General features: G+C 37.4%; 1 protein-coding gene across 8 annotated transcripts in view; it reads right to left on the reverse strand.

Annotated features, from left to right (window-relative positions):
* Nucleotides 1–13,733, reverse strand: part of LOC139135616 (uncharacterized) — a 97,972-nt gene that overhangs the window by 22,792 nt on the left and 61,447 nt on the right. For all 8 annotated transcript variants that reach the window (XM_070703103.1, XM_070703102.1, XM_070703105.1 and 5 more), the window contains one exon: nucleotides 8,360–8,989. In XM_070703103.1, the coding sequence (XP_070559204.1) occupies nucleotides 8,360–8,510 (151 nt within the window). In that variant the 5' untranslated portion in view covers nucleotides 8,511–8,989. The remainder of the gene's footprint in view (nucleotides 1–8,359; nucleotides 8,990–13,733) is intronic.

Below are 13,733 nucleotides of genomic sequence, written 5' to 3' on the forward strand. Positions count from 1 at the left end.
ATTTCATTACGAATTTTCTCGTCGGAAGAAATGAGAAAATTACACAAGGGCTGACGCTGACGAAGTCATATACCAATACATGCATTCATGTTCTGTCTGAAGTAACCGTTACAAACACGGCTCGATCTCTAGATGTCTCTTTCCGGTGTTTAACGTTGAATTAACACAGTACTCTCGAAAAGACGGAACGTTTTTCAATTTCTCGACGAAGATATGCTCACAATGCCATTCTGGAACTTTTTAAGTCCCTGCAAACCTTCCAAAATACCTCAGTGATATTGCTTCGTGCCTGTGCTCGGTAGATGAAAATTTAAAGCCCGGTTTCGCTCTCTGTAATTCATTCTGATCTGTCAATTAATCAACTGTAGATATGTTTTTTCAGAGGTATTCTGCACGCATAATTGGCACCGATCTTGTGGTTTCGCGGCAAGCTTTGCTGCATAAAAATAGTCGATTATCGGCAATGTATAAACTTGTTGTGATACCATAAGGGGAGAACCATTAGATTCCGGGGGGGGGGGGCTGAAGAAATGAATATGGCAGCAATTTTTTCCCACCACTGTGGCAGCAATTTTTTTCAATCGTCTGTTCTGCATTTTTTTTCCCATATGTGGAAGCAATTAAAATTTGTAATTCTTGACTAGGTTTTGCTTAAATGAGGTTCTCGAGCTAATTACATGTCATTGGTTAACACTAGAAAACATCTCTATTTAAGTTTTGATCATGACAATGTTTATTGCAAAATAAACCATGAAATCTGTTTGCCCGGATGTAACATACAACAAAGGCCTTTTGTGGAAAAAGTTTTGACCTTACTTTTGTTGTGCGTTTATATCACCAATACTGGCAAAAAGACATCCTCATGTATTTTGAAAATGTTAGCACCACCAAATGAGAGTTAGATTGCCCAAAATTTCTGACAATTTTTTTCTTGGGTCTGTAATAATCATTTTTTTCTCAAGATATTACTGGATCATTTTCTTTTCTGCCGACAATTTTTTTTCTAAAAATCCTCTAGCCCTATGGAATCAACTGGTTCTTCCCTAAAGGTAAATAAAACGGGATGGGAAGCTACAAAGCGAGAACCTATCGACAAAATGAAAAGATAAGAATAACGTAAGCAGTAATTATTCGACACGAAGTTTAATTTACGAATGATTACGATATTGCCCGACTTCAGTGCTAATCTATATAATCACTCGTTTGTTGCGCCGAGAAAAGTGTGCAACCGTTAGAATGCTTCACAGGCTGTGAAGTCCTGATTAGCATCAAAAACTTAAAATACCCATACGGACGAGAGATATCCGTGCACAACTACCAGTGCACAACCATGTTTCCGAATTGTATGTATGCAGAGAATATATAGTAGATTATTTTGGGCATATGTGCCTAAGATCCAATTAGGAAAGGAATTTGGCTTGTAATTTTGCTTGGTTGGTTTCCGTTATCAGCAGAGTAGACGTGTAGACGTGATAGTTCTGTAAATTGCTAAAACTCTTAGAGAATAAAATCCATGTGTACATCAAATACCTATAAAACGAAGGCATCGATCATTTTGAATCCAATTATTTGAAAAACTTAGCTCGGTCATCAATCATCGTACACATACTGTTGCATGTAAATTGCCCTGTCACAGAGACGTAGAACTCGTGACAAGAGGGAACTTGTGTATTCAACGATAACATACAGCAGGAAATAGGGGTTTGCAAGATTTGTAACCATAAACTTCACATGCCCCGATAAGTTTTTTGAAATATAGGGTGCCAGACATGGATTTACATAAACTCTTACGTTTGCGATGAAAATCATTGGATTTTATTATACCAAGTATAATGGACGATTTGAAATTTGATGGATAAGTTACAGTAATTCCCCGATTTCGCGTACAATGTCACCCACCTTTGAAAGCTCTATCGGTATGTGTTCACGAGGGATCTGCATAATACAATTACTCGGACAAATTAATGGCAATCGATGGGCGTATGCGGTGATTGGCACCAACTCCAGAGCATGCTATAAGTCTACATTCGGATACGGAAAGGTAACTTATAATTATTGAAAGGAATTGATAGACTACATTTTTATACTTGTTATACAACATCACTAGTCCCCAGTTCCAGCTTTTTTTCTACAATAGACAAGGTGGAGAATCCGGGTAAACTTCTTTCTAAAATACGACCCTTAGGTCAACAAAACATTTTCAATCGCTATAAAAGCAAGTTTTACTAAAAGTCGAACTTCTTTTCGCACAAAAGTACCTGTTGAATGTAACCGGTCATGTGTCTTTCCGTGAAATACATGTGAAGTGGATGTAAATTGTGATACTTCATCATCTTATCTTCTCGTCAACGCCATGGGGATCGGCGTTAATGTCGAATGATACACAAACGCGCTACGAATGATAAGTGGACATAGGTAGGAATACTAAGGGCTCCATTAATCATAGTTTAATTACCGTGAATTTCTATCAAATTACCCTACATGTATGTGCCATTATTTGAGATTATGTTTCGATGATTTTGTAGAGCACTGCTATTTTGGCGTGAGAGAGAGAGAGAGAGAGAGAGAGGAGAAGAGAGAGAGAGAGAGAGAGAGAGAGAGAGAGAGAGAGAGAGAGAGAGAGAGAGAGAGAGAGAGAGAGAGAGTTTTTTGACTTAAAGTTTCAGGCTATGTGACGATCATCAGACATCGTCGTCTAATCTTTGATGATCGCCGCCTTACAGCGTGAAACTCTAAAGTTAAGTCAGGTTAAGCAAACAGCTATGCGATATTGCACTGATTTCTACTGTTTCCAGCCAAGACATAGGGAACAAGACATGGGGTAACTTGTATAGTCAGCTTTTACGTGGTTTAATATGCATACGTGCCTTCTCAGTGACGCAGATTATGCGCCTACAATAACATCAATTGCACAAGAATGATTCTTGCTATAAATATTTAGGTGTTTCAAGAGTGAAAATGGTTTCATATTGAATATCAATTACCATCTAATCAATATTTTACGTCATATATATAAGTACGGCATTACTCAAAAAGTATAGAAAACCAAATTTCCATTTTCCAGCTTTACAGTGTTATAGTTAAAGAATTATGGAATCTATCATGTGATTGGTGTTTAAAAAAACACATGCTTAGAAAGCTAAGTGCAGATATTTTTTCTATGGAATTAAAGTTAAGGGAAATAAAGACCACTAGTTTGAATTTGGAATGACGGTAACTTAGATATCAGTTGAAACGACACTTGTGGTTACTCCCCTCTTCGTTTGCAGTAAAATTATCTTCCGGAACACAAAAACAAAGACAGTGCAAAGATGTTGGTTTCAAAATCGTCCAAGTGACATGTGATATGAACAGTTGTCACGAGACACGAAGGTCCAAAACATGTATTTGTGGCCTCATCCAGCGAGTTCGACGACCGACGCTTCAGGTCTGCATCGGGTATTCACTTCTAATACTCTAAGTCTAATATTGTTATCGAGCGAGGCTTAGCAGTGTGTCCATTAAGAATGTCCACGGTTCGTTCTCCTCGTCTAATGGAACTTCCTGCTGAAGGTTTTGTATTAGTTTACCCACTCACTCGCTGATGCAGTACTCAGCCGATCTGACGCAAAGCTCCGATTTGGGATTTGGAGGCAGAAATGCGGGTTCAACATATACATGCAGTTTTTTTCCGTACCCTTTGCCTGTTTTTACTCAGTCACTCAGGCACTTAACTTGATGGGTATGGAGAATTTTAAAGGTATGGAAACACACAATGACACACATAGAATTTTATATTTTTGACTTTGTTTCTGAAAAAGTTTGTCAGCATGATTATAACGCTCTAAACATTTCTGAACAGAGTCCAGACCGGGTATTTGGTAAACAACTCTGTAAAAGTAGAACATCCTGCCCATCAGTTGTTTAATGTCTTCTGACTGATTGAATGATAGGTTTATTCAGACAGACCTGAAATTTTATGAAGGTGTAAATCACCATTTGTAAAGCTCATTGCAAGGTTTTTGTTTACCCTCTTTATATGTTTTCGCCACTTACATAATATACTTCTCGCAGATGGCAAGCTGCAAGTCAGCAATTCAGTTAGTCACAAGTAATTCAATCGCCAACATATAATGCACAGCACACAAAGAGTAGTAGTCTTCGCCAGGTAGTGTTCAGTCCGCGAAATGAGCGGCTGAATGATGTCTATGTAAGTATACTTACATCCCTTCACTTCCTCTCAGAGGAAGAGTTAATAAATAATAAAACAAGCAAACAAACAAACAAACAAAAAAACAAACAAATAAATAAATAAATAAATAAATAAATAAATAAATAAATAAATAAATAAATAAAGGTGTTTCTACAACATTGCTTCGAGAAAACGGGAAAGTTAGCACATAACAAAGAGTTCTTTTTGATTTCATAAGTAGTCGAGGATAGACTTGCTGATGTTTTGGTACCGTGATTTCATTAAAAATTACGCTTGTTATTTTTTGGTGGGATGGGGAAGCTTAAAGTCGGCATGTTTTACTAGAGTAGCTATTTATAACGAAGTCTACTCATTCACTTATTGACTCGCTCACTCACTGACTCATTGACTCACTCACTGACCCACTAAAGTGAAATGAGCGACGTAGGATGTGATTTCATAAGTAGTGCACTGGTAATGTCGACAATATTTGTAGAATATGGCAAATCGAAACCCCTTTTGTCTCCCCGTCACTCCATTTTATATTTATAATCATATTGGCCGTGATGAAGCTACTTTTCTAGTTTTCATTGCGTTCGCAGATCAGACGACATTTTATTCAAAATTATCATATAGACGACATAGGTATAAAGAAGATTGATAGCATAGCGTGTTTTTGATCAGTACAGGCTCAAATTTGCGTGCATTGGATACACATTGACAAACATCGGATTCTGATTTCAGGAAACCTTCCCCAAAATATAGACTACAACAAGAATGGCCACGTATGATTACACGTGACCTCAGTAAAGAGCTCTGCTCAATATTGACTGAGATGCTTGAGAATCGATGACGTCATCAACACTAGGTAACGCTAAAAAGACGCCGTTGATTTCAGAGGTGTTACGTAATGGTGAACACGTGATGTAATAACACAGAGTTTCGCTATGAAAGGATTTTTGCGTCAATTCTAACCATAGCAACTGTCTGGACAACGTTGGTCACACAAGGTAGAATTCGGACTCTCAGACTTTTGCAATATTTACTTGGTCTACCACTCGTGGAGGTTTGTTTTGAAGCTCTTGGAGTAAATACATTTTTTGGAGGGGGGAGGGCTTATTTTGAAAATAGAAAATTTTGTATTTCCCCATAGAGTTAACGCAAGGATTGATAAGTTGCATTGCGGAATGTTTCAGCAAAAATTTAAGGCTCTAAATTTCGCGGTGCGTACTACCTTCAAGGAAGGAAAAAAATGAAATGTCAAAAAAAACCCGAAACTTTAAAAAAAATGAATTTAAAGACGCTATAAATGTAAATGGCATCTTAATTAAATTTGAGTAGAAAAGCTTGCTTGACTATAGCTGAATTTTGCATGACATTTAAAATTTGAATGACTCAATATCGCATGGATTGAATTTTGCAAAATGGCAAACTACACACACGAATGTATAATTGAGCGTACATGCATTTTCAGAAATGTAAATATTACTTTGAGTAGACTGAAATTAAAGACGGACGCGATTACTGCTACTGCCACTCAAATGTTACTTAGTTGGTGATTAATTATATGTAAAGCGTCATTCATATTATGCACCTAAAACCCAAAAATTAAATCATATTTAAAGAATCTTTTTGTGTACGGCGCTTATGCACGCCAGCGGATTTTTAAAGGATAAATAATTCAGTGAAATCCTTAAATGGCTATTTGCCATGAACAGATTATTTATGGCTGACCGAAACTGCAAGCGACTCCGTGATCTACTGATCTCCTTTAATACTTCAGATCGAAAGGAATCGACAATTCTCAGTTGTAATGACAAAACCATTGATAGGAAGTAAGCTGCACTGAACATACATCATCATCAACTTGACGTCCAAGGTCGATGTAATGTCGCGAAACGTTAACAAGACACGTGTGCAGCCATCAATTTGTTAGCTATATGCGAAAGTCGTCACTGCGAGGGTTCAACAAGTGTAAGAAGAAACTCCATTCTAGCGAAGCGTGACGCGAGGAACACACTTTATAACCTACCTCGGTGTATGGGGACAGGAAATGTTAAAGGTGTGTGTTGTCAGAATAGTGTCGCCTGGCTAGCGTGAGAGTGTATCTGATGGACTCCATCTACATCAATCAATGTCATCGCAACATCGAGATGAAAGCTTCAACCGCAAGGCTCTTTTTCCGGCAGATGGAATGTAACGTTGCACGGAATGACAAGATGACATAAAAGCAGAAATCAGACAACATGCCTGGCGCTTGGAGACAACTAAACCTGGCAACGGTTTCCAAGCCGCGTTTAACGACGCACGTACGACAGCCCAGTATTAGGTGACTAACCTTAATGTAAATTTGATACTGTCACTCGCTCAAAGGGAATATTATTTGACGATTTGGAGCATACTGGATAAAGATGACAGCTGTGCATGTTCAAGAATACGATATCCCGAAAGTCAATACACTTCTTAGCCGTACAAACGATCTCAGAGACAAGTATATATTCGACTCAAAAGGAGAAAATCAGCTCCTACATTTACATATGCTAAAAAGCAGTGTATGCTATGCTTGGAAGCTTTAGATACGTTTAACTCTTCAAACACAATCAACAATCAAACTGTTCTGCATTTAATGAACTGTCAGGTATGAGAATTCTAGAGAAACAGTCCTTTCGTCTGGTACTAATACACTATTTTGTCTTTAATACTTTGATCTCACATAAAAGCCAAAAAAAGACTTCTTGAAAGTCAATGCCTGAACATGGAGGTAATTACCAGGTTGACGAGTAAACGAATGACACGTGTCATTGCACTTTGATACCGATACATCTGAATGATAATACTAATAACTACAACGATGGTGTAAGATGTATGTGTATTTCAAGCTTCAGCATCCTTTTTTTTGGGGGGGGGACGAAAGATCTGGCAAAAGTGTTTGTCTTTTGGCGTTTTTTAGTGATCGATGGCAACTGGTCCAGGACTTGAATTTGAAAGATGAACTATAAGCTTATATGCTAATTGATCACGTTGTTTGATTAAAGACGGTAACATTGAAAGTTAGGTGACCCATGCGGGACTCGATCCTACATTTCCATGAATACATTTTGGATGCTCTACCAACTTAGCTACAATGGACCAGTCGGATAAATGACGTCGTTCCAGTCCATTACATGAGATCACTTTCCATTCCTCTGTGCATGGTGAGTAAGGTTGCTAACTCATCACCTACACCTTCCTTTGGATCCTACAAGATTATATATATATATATATATATATATATATATATATATATATATATATATATATATATATATATATATATATATATATATATATATATATATGATCGCTTAAGTCACTCGTTTAAGGTTATTCTTGATACCAAAGCTAACATTGATATCTACAGGCACATTTATCACTGTCTGCCCTTTTTGTGGAGGAACTCTAGGAACATTATTTTTTAGGAAATGGGAAGTATACTTGGGGAACGCTGGACAATGTGCATCCTATGGGAAAAGATAACTACACAAACAAAGTATTATGTAAATAAGTATAAATATTTAGTATAAATATTTAAGGTGGTATTTGGCAAAGAATGAGCATAGCCAGGAGGTATGTAGGGAGAGAGCTCGACTTACAGATTTGTAACATTTATTTTATAAATACGGGAGTTTTAAGTGGCAATCGTGCGTTAGCAAGTACTGGTAAGGTGACAAGAAATGCCTTTAAGAAGCCTTTAAAGGTATACATTCACCTGTAATCTAATTATGCCCGTACATGGTCAAAGGGGCGTTCCTTGGTATTCAAAATGCCCATGTGAAGGCGCTGTTTTTAAAATGCGGCCACCCGCTTAAAATCTGTGATTTGTTAGATTTTCTCTTTCGATGGTAACTGTGGCAAAATTGGAACAGGTGACAGTACACCTTTAAGCCTTTAAGAGCTATGTTAAAATGTGAGTCTACGCTGAGCTACAAATTAGACACGAACCATTTTCAGCAACGGGGATATATTCCTAATTTTCAAAGTTTTGGGCATGAGCTTTGTTTGCTTTTCGTGATTTGTGTACGCTGCTTTATTTATTCTTCATGTAAACCCTAGAAGGTGTGAAATCTCTATCGTTTTTAATAAATAAGAGATTTACGAAAAAAACAACACAAACGAAGACATGAAGAAGAAACTATGGAAATGACATACCCGAGTAGAAGGCCGACCAAAGGCAACCAGCACCTGCAGCTATTGCTAATTTCACTAAGGCAGAGTCAGTTCGAAATGCTTTATGTTTGTAATACTGATGGCGTCTCCTCCGGTGTGTCGAAGACTTCGATGTCGGCGCTTCACTCGCCATCTCGTCCGAATGCTCGCTGCTACGCTTTACAACACGTGACACCCAGGCTCTGTGAACGACTTTGTATCCAAGCCGATAAATCCAGATAAAGTTGATTGCGACGATGAAAAAATATGTTGAAGGATCAATCGTGTGACACAAACAGACACACCAACACAAAACTCACGAAGTTGATACTACTTTACTACGTTATGGTCTAGATTGAAATTCCTACTTTGCTAATGTTTGTGTCTAAACTATCCACTAATCTTCACGACGGGGGTTCCTCGATAATTCTCCGAATTATGTATAGTCTGCAGCTATCCATTGTCCGGTTTGTGAAGAAAACTCTCAAGAAATATCATCATTTACGCAGAGATTGCTGTCGCAGGGCGGTTGTTGATAAGCCATACAAATATCCCATCTTCACTTATTGGAGATTCAGATTCAGATTCAGATTCCTTCCAGGTTTCCTGATTCCCGACGGTTTTAACGTTTATCTGTGAAAAAAAGAACAAAAACATCTTTTTAGTAGTAGTTGAAAAAATAGGAGGCCATTCTATCGAAAAAGGCGTTGGCATTTACTAAAGTTCAACACTGTGTAGTTTAACACTTGATAAAATAGTTGTTATCTCAGTGTAGTACCAGTTCCTACGCCAATAATGTCGTGATATGGAAATTAAATTAAGACCGAGGTTTCTAAGTCATGGGCCTTAGTTAGTGACCACTACCTATCTGACTTACAGATTGATATATGGCGGGTGCCACATGTGGGGCAGGATGCGCTTACTATTTTCGAAACACCTGACATCCTTCTTGGTCTTTTGGCAGAGGTCCATATATCTTTCTTTCATGAATTTGACTTAGTTTGTGTACCGTCATTTACTGTCTGTTCTGTGCTGTTTTGTGTCTATGTTTACAACTATTGTCTTACAATTTTGACATAGTGTTATTGGATTATGGATTGGTATGATTGCGATTATCTGACTTTCAAACCTAATCATCAGGTATCGCGTATTTGTAAAGCACTCAAACAGGTGGTTTAATGCAATCATTATTATGCAGATCTCGTATTTGGATCCTCGTGGTCCTATGAAAGAAACGTACAAATAAATTTATTTGATTTCCGACAACCGTAGAATGCACGCTTTTGATATATCAAAAATGACATATATAAACTACTATTGAACGATCTCATTCTCCTCAAGGCTGTGAAAAAACACCAGTAAGTAAAACACATGAAATCTGGTATTTCAACTCGGAAATAAATTCATCGAAGGCTTGTCAGTCTTTGCGTCACTTGGATTATAAAGCATTGTACAGAATGAAACACTTGCAAACCGATGTAGTCAGTAATTTCGACGTGACAGCAGTTATCTTACATCCGGGTTGAATAAATGAACCTTGTTTTATACGCGTAGATATGGTTTAGCCCGACCGTCTATAGGCTCACTTTTGAAATGAGATCATGAGATATGCAGGTGTCGCCATGATCACTTAGTTAGCACTGGAGATATCCTCGACATAGAAACAGACGTTCTTCCGATCAGACTGACGAGTGCTAACGGTGTGACGGCCGTTGAGTTTTGACCATCAGTGACAGTCTAGAACAATGCTTCATCGATTATCTCACGATTCAGAGATCCTTGAAATGGCTTATCAGAGATAGAGACGCTAAATTTGGTGTCCATGGGTGAGCTAAGTGAATATACTAGCAACGATTGACCAAAGAAGAAAACTCGTCACGGAAAGCTGACTGTATAGACAGACCATCAGCTTGCAGTAATGATGACAGAAACTACAGCAGTTTTCCATGAACCACGATTTCTATCACGGTATCTTTGTTCAATGCTACCTTTCCACGGGGTTTTCAAATATTATTGTACGGAAAAGCGTAAAAACAAACAAACAAACAAACACAAAACGATAGATAAATAATAATAAACAAATGAATGAATAAACAAATAAATAAATAAAATGATTGCAACGAGTCACTTTACCGAGCTGACGGTAGCTGTGATCAAACGATGCTTTCTTTTAAATATCCATACTTCATTTCGAACATACGAGAACTTTAGTTTCAAAACACATTAAGAATGGCACAAATGTGCACTTTTTCGTAGAGGAAGGAACAAAAAGGGGTGAAATATGAATCAACAACTGCGTTCTGCTCACGTTGGTGTTTGTTGGTGTTGAAAGAGGTATATTAATACATAAATACACGGAACTGAATTATTAAAAAAAAAATTGTGTATTCAACATGAAATGGCACAAAAAAGTGCTCATTTTCTTTGGAAACATAGGAAGAATTCTAGTTTAAGATATTTTGAACATTTTTCAACCTGGTACTGATGCTAGTAAACGGCCGAGCTACTTGATTCAAGGTTTAAAATTATCCAAATGAGTAGCATTTGACAGGGCAATTTTGACTTAAATCTTCTTGTCCTTTTAGTACAACATTGCTGATTCCATATGAGTTTGGAAAATTGTACTAGATGACAGTGAAATAGCACACTTTAACGACATCTAAAGCCAAGAATTCAATCAAAGTATAGTAACGGTTTCCCTTGAATCAAATTTTGAAAACCTGGCCATAGTTAAGTTTAGAGATACCCTTTCAAACAAGGAAACAAAACATGTCGCGTGCCAAAAGAATCGCGATAAACCAGCTTGCAAACAATGGACAAATTTCGGGAAAATAACCCTTCGACAAGGGTCGGTTTTTCGTTATTGTCAACACAAACGATTACGTACTCGAATGCGAAAGGCAATTACGCAACACTCAGTATTATACACAACAAGCCAGAACAAAGAGTAAACAAAGTAAACGAACTATTTATCAAAATGTACGAGAACAAGCACATCAACTAGGATACTTGTAAGTATCTTGATCCAATAAACATAAAATCCTTACCCCGCAGTGGTACTTATTGCCTAAAACTTCACAAACCTCTGCAAAAATCTAAAAGACACACCAGTCAAAACAAAATTTACCGAAGTAAAGAAATATAGAACAAACAAACCGAACCACCAAACGGACTCACAACGTGACCAAAATTAACATACTTGCCTCGCAAATCGGAAAACAAGACCACTAAAATGCATTAAAATAAATTTTCACAAACACAAACTAAGGAAAGAATCTACACTGCGACTGATGAGAAACCACACTCGGGTTTCGAAACTCTTAACAGAATCTATCCAGGCGACAAATTTCAAAGCCAGTATCACAGTACAGTAAATTACCCACAATGCTATTCGATTTGTACCAACGACGTTAGTTTTCTTATAACTTTTTCAGTTCTGTATAAAAGCAATAATGTGAAGTCTCACGATAATTGATTAATTATATTTATTAAAAGTACGTTGAAATATTGTAGTATAAATTTCAAAGAAATCAATAAAATAACCATAAAGGTCACATTCTTCAGGTACTACAAATGTCACAGTTTTGGGAAGCAAGTTATTACCAACTGAAGGGGTCATTCTCTGAAAATAGTTAGCATGTAAATTTCCTTTGTCTTTTCTATTTGGAAAAAATCAATATCCTTTTGTTTCATAAAACAGGTGCAACTAGTCTCCCTACTTTCCATCACTTTATTCTGTATGGCTGAGGACACGATCAGTGGAAAATTTACAAAAATCCTTTCTCTTCTCTCAATCAAGCACAATTTTCTTAATCCTTTAAAATGGGAATTGAGAAGAAAGGTGTTTTTAAAAGTACGTTCTCAGAATTTTTACAAGTGGTCCAGGAATTTGTCTACACATGGGAGACATGGTAGACTTCACAGGGGAATCTACGTTAGTGCAAATCGTGATGTATTGTGGGAAATCTCTAGTACTGTGCAGTAGTGGTGGCGGTTAAGAAATTTGCTTCGGAAATTACAGTTCCTATGTTATTTTGCACCGATACATGTTGTCAGACCAGACTAGCTGTAGGGTAAAACCATAGAGAACCACCGCTATTTGTAGTTAAAGGAGTAAAATAGTTCACTCAATGTAAATTTTAAATCTCATAAACTGTAGTTGCAGACATACTCATATCATATAAACGGCCTAGCTAAACTGTAATACAGTGATACGTTGTTTAAGAAACATAAATAAAAACCGCCAGCGCACCTACAAGGAGTTCACAACATGTAATGTGAAAGGTACACAAAGCATACAGTAAGAGGATGAAATTAAATACAATGTGTGAACTTCCCGCAAACGTCAGTAGATTGATTGTATCGGTAACCCTAGGTAGGTCCACGGATTGAGTATCCTCGCAGATGGTAGATGAAAATAGAAAATAAGATTTGCGATTGAAAGGCCAAGAGGAAAACTCAAAACAGATTTAGTTTTCGTAAGTCTCGCCGAGATGAGAAAATAATGAATCCCATTTACTAGGGCGACGCATCAAAATAAGACAGACACGGTACACTGCCCACCGGAAAGATCTGAGAATAGATTGCGGGCGACAAGTCCTTTAAATTTCGAATGATCGAGTCAAAAAGCCACCTGTTTCTGTCGGCGTGTGTTCCACTGAAGTCGAGCGGGGAAAAAATCCGAGACATAGTTATCGAATAATCAGCCATGCAACAAGGACGCAATGGCCGACTTTTTCATTGATTTATCGATCAAGGCTGAAGAAATCACATAATTGCGATGACACTCTAAAGGAAATCGGTCACCTGTATCTATATTAGCAATCACCGACTTTTTACTTGGATTGTCATGTCTAAAGTGCGCCGCATATACTACATTGGGCTACAGACGTTCCATGATTAACCAGATATGAACTGAAAATGCTTTCGTATTTCAGTATAGGGTGCAGTTGTCTGTAAATTGACATGTTTCTATGGCGTTATTGCCATGCGTTTGTAACGGCATTAATGTTGTTATGATCAACATCACAGGCAACATTTATCATGCGTAACTTCTACTGAAATGATTATTAAGTATACAAATTAGCACTTAGCTGAAATGACAATGCTAAAAATCTCTCACTGCTGTCATATCATCGGATTATCACTTAATGTAGCACGTTTAATCACCCTTCGTCATGTCCTTCAAGATTTATGTTTCAAATAGTGAAATCTCATTAAATATGCAAGTCACAAATCGGCTGACGCTAAAATGCATAATGTCTTTCACTACCACAAGAACATTGTCTGATCATTATATATAGCGGGTTTTCTCAACTTTTGCCAGGTCCTTCCAGTTAAATGTCATCAATTGTTAAAGGTCATTAAATATGCAAAT

This window comes from Ptychodera flava, chromosome 6 (genome assembly GCF_041260155.1).
Source record: "Ptychodera flava strain L36383 chromosome 6, AS_Pfla_20210202, whole genome shotgun sequence".
Lineage (NCBI taxonomy): Eukaryota > Metazoa > Hemichordata > Enteropneusta > Ptychoderidae > Ptychodera > Ptychodera flava.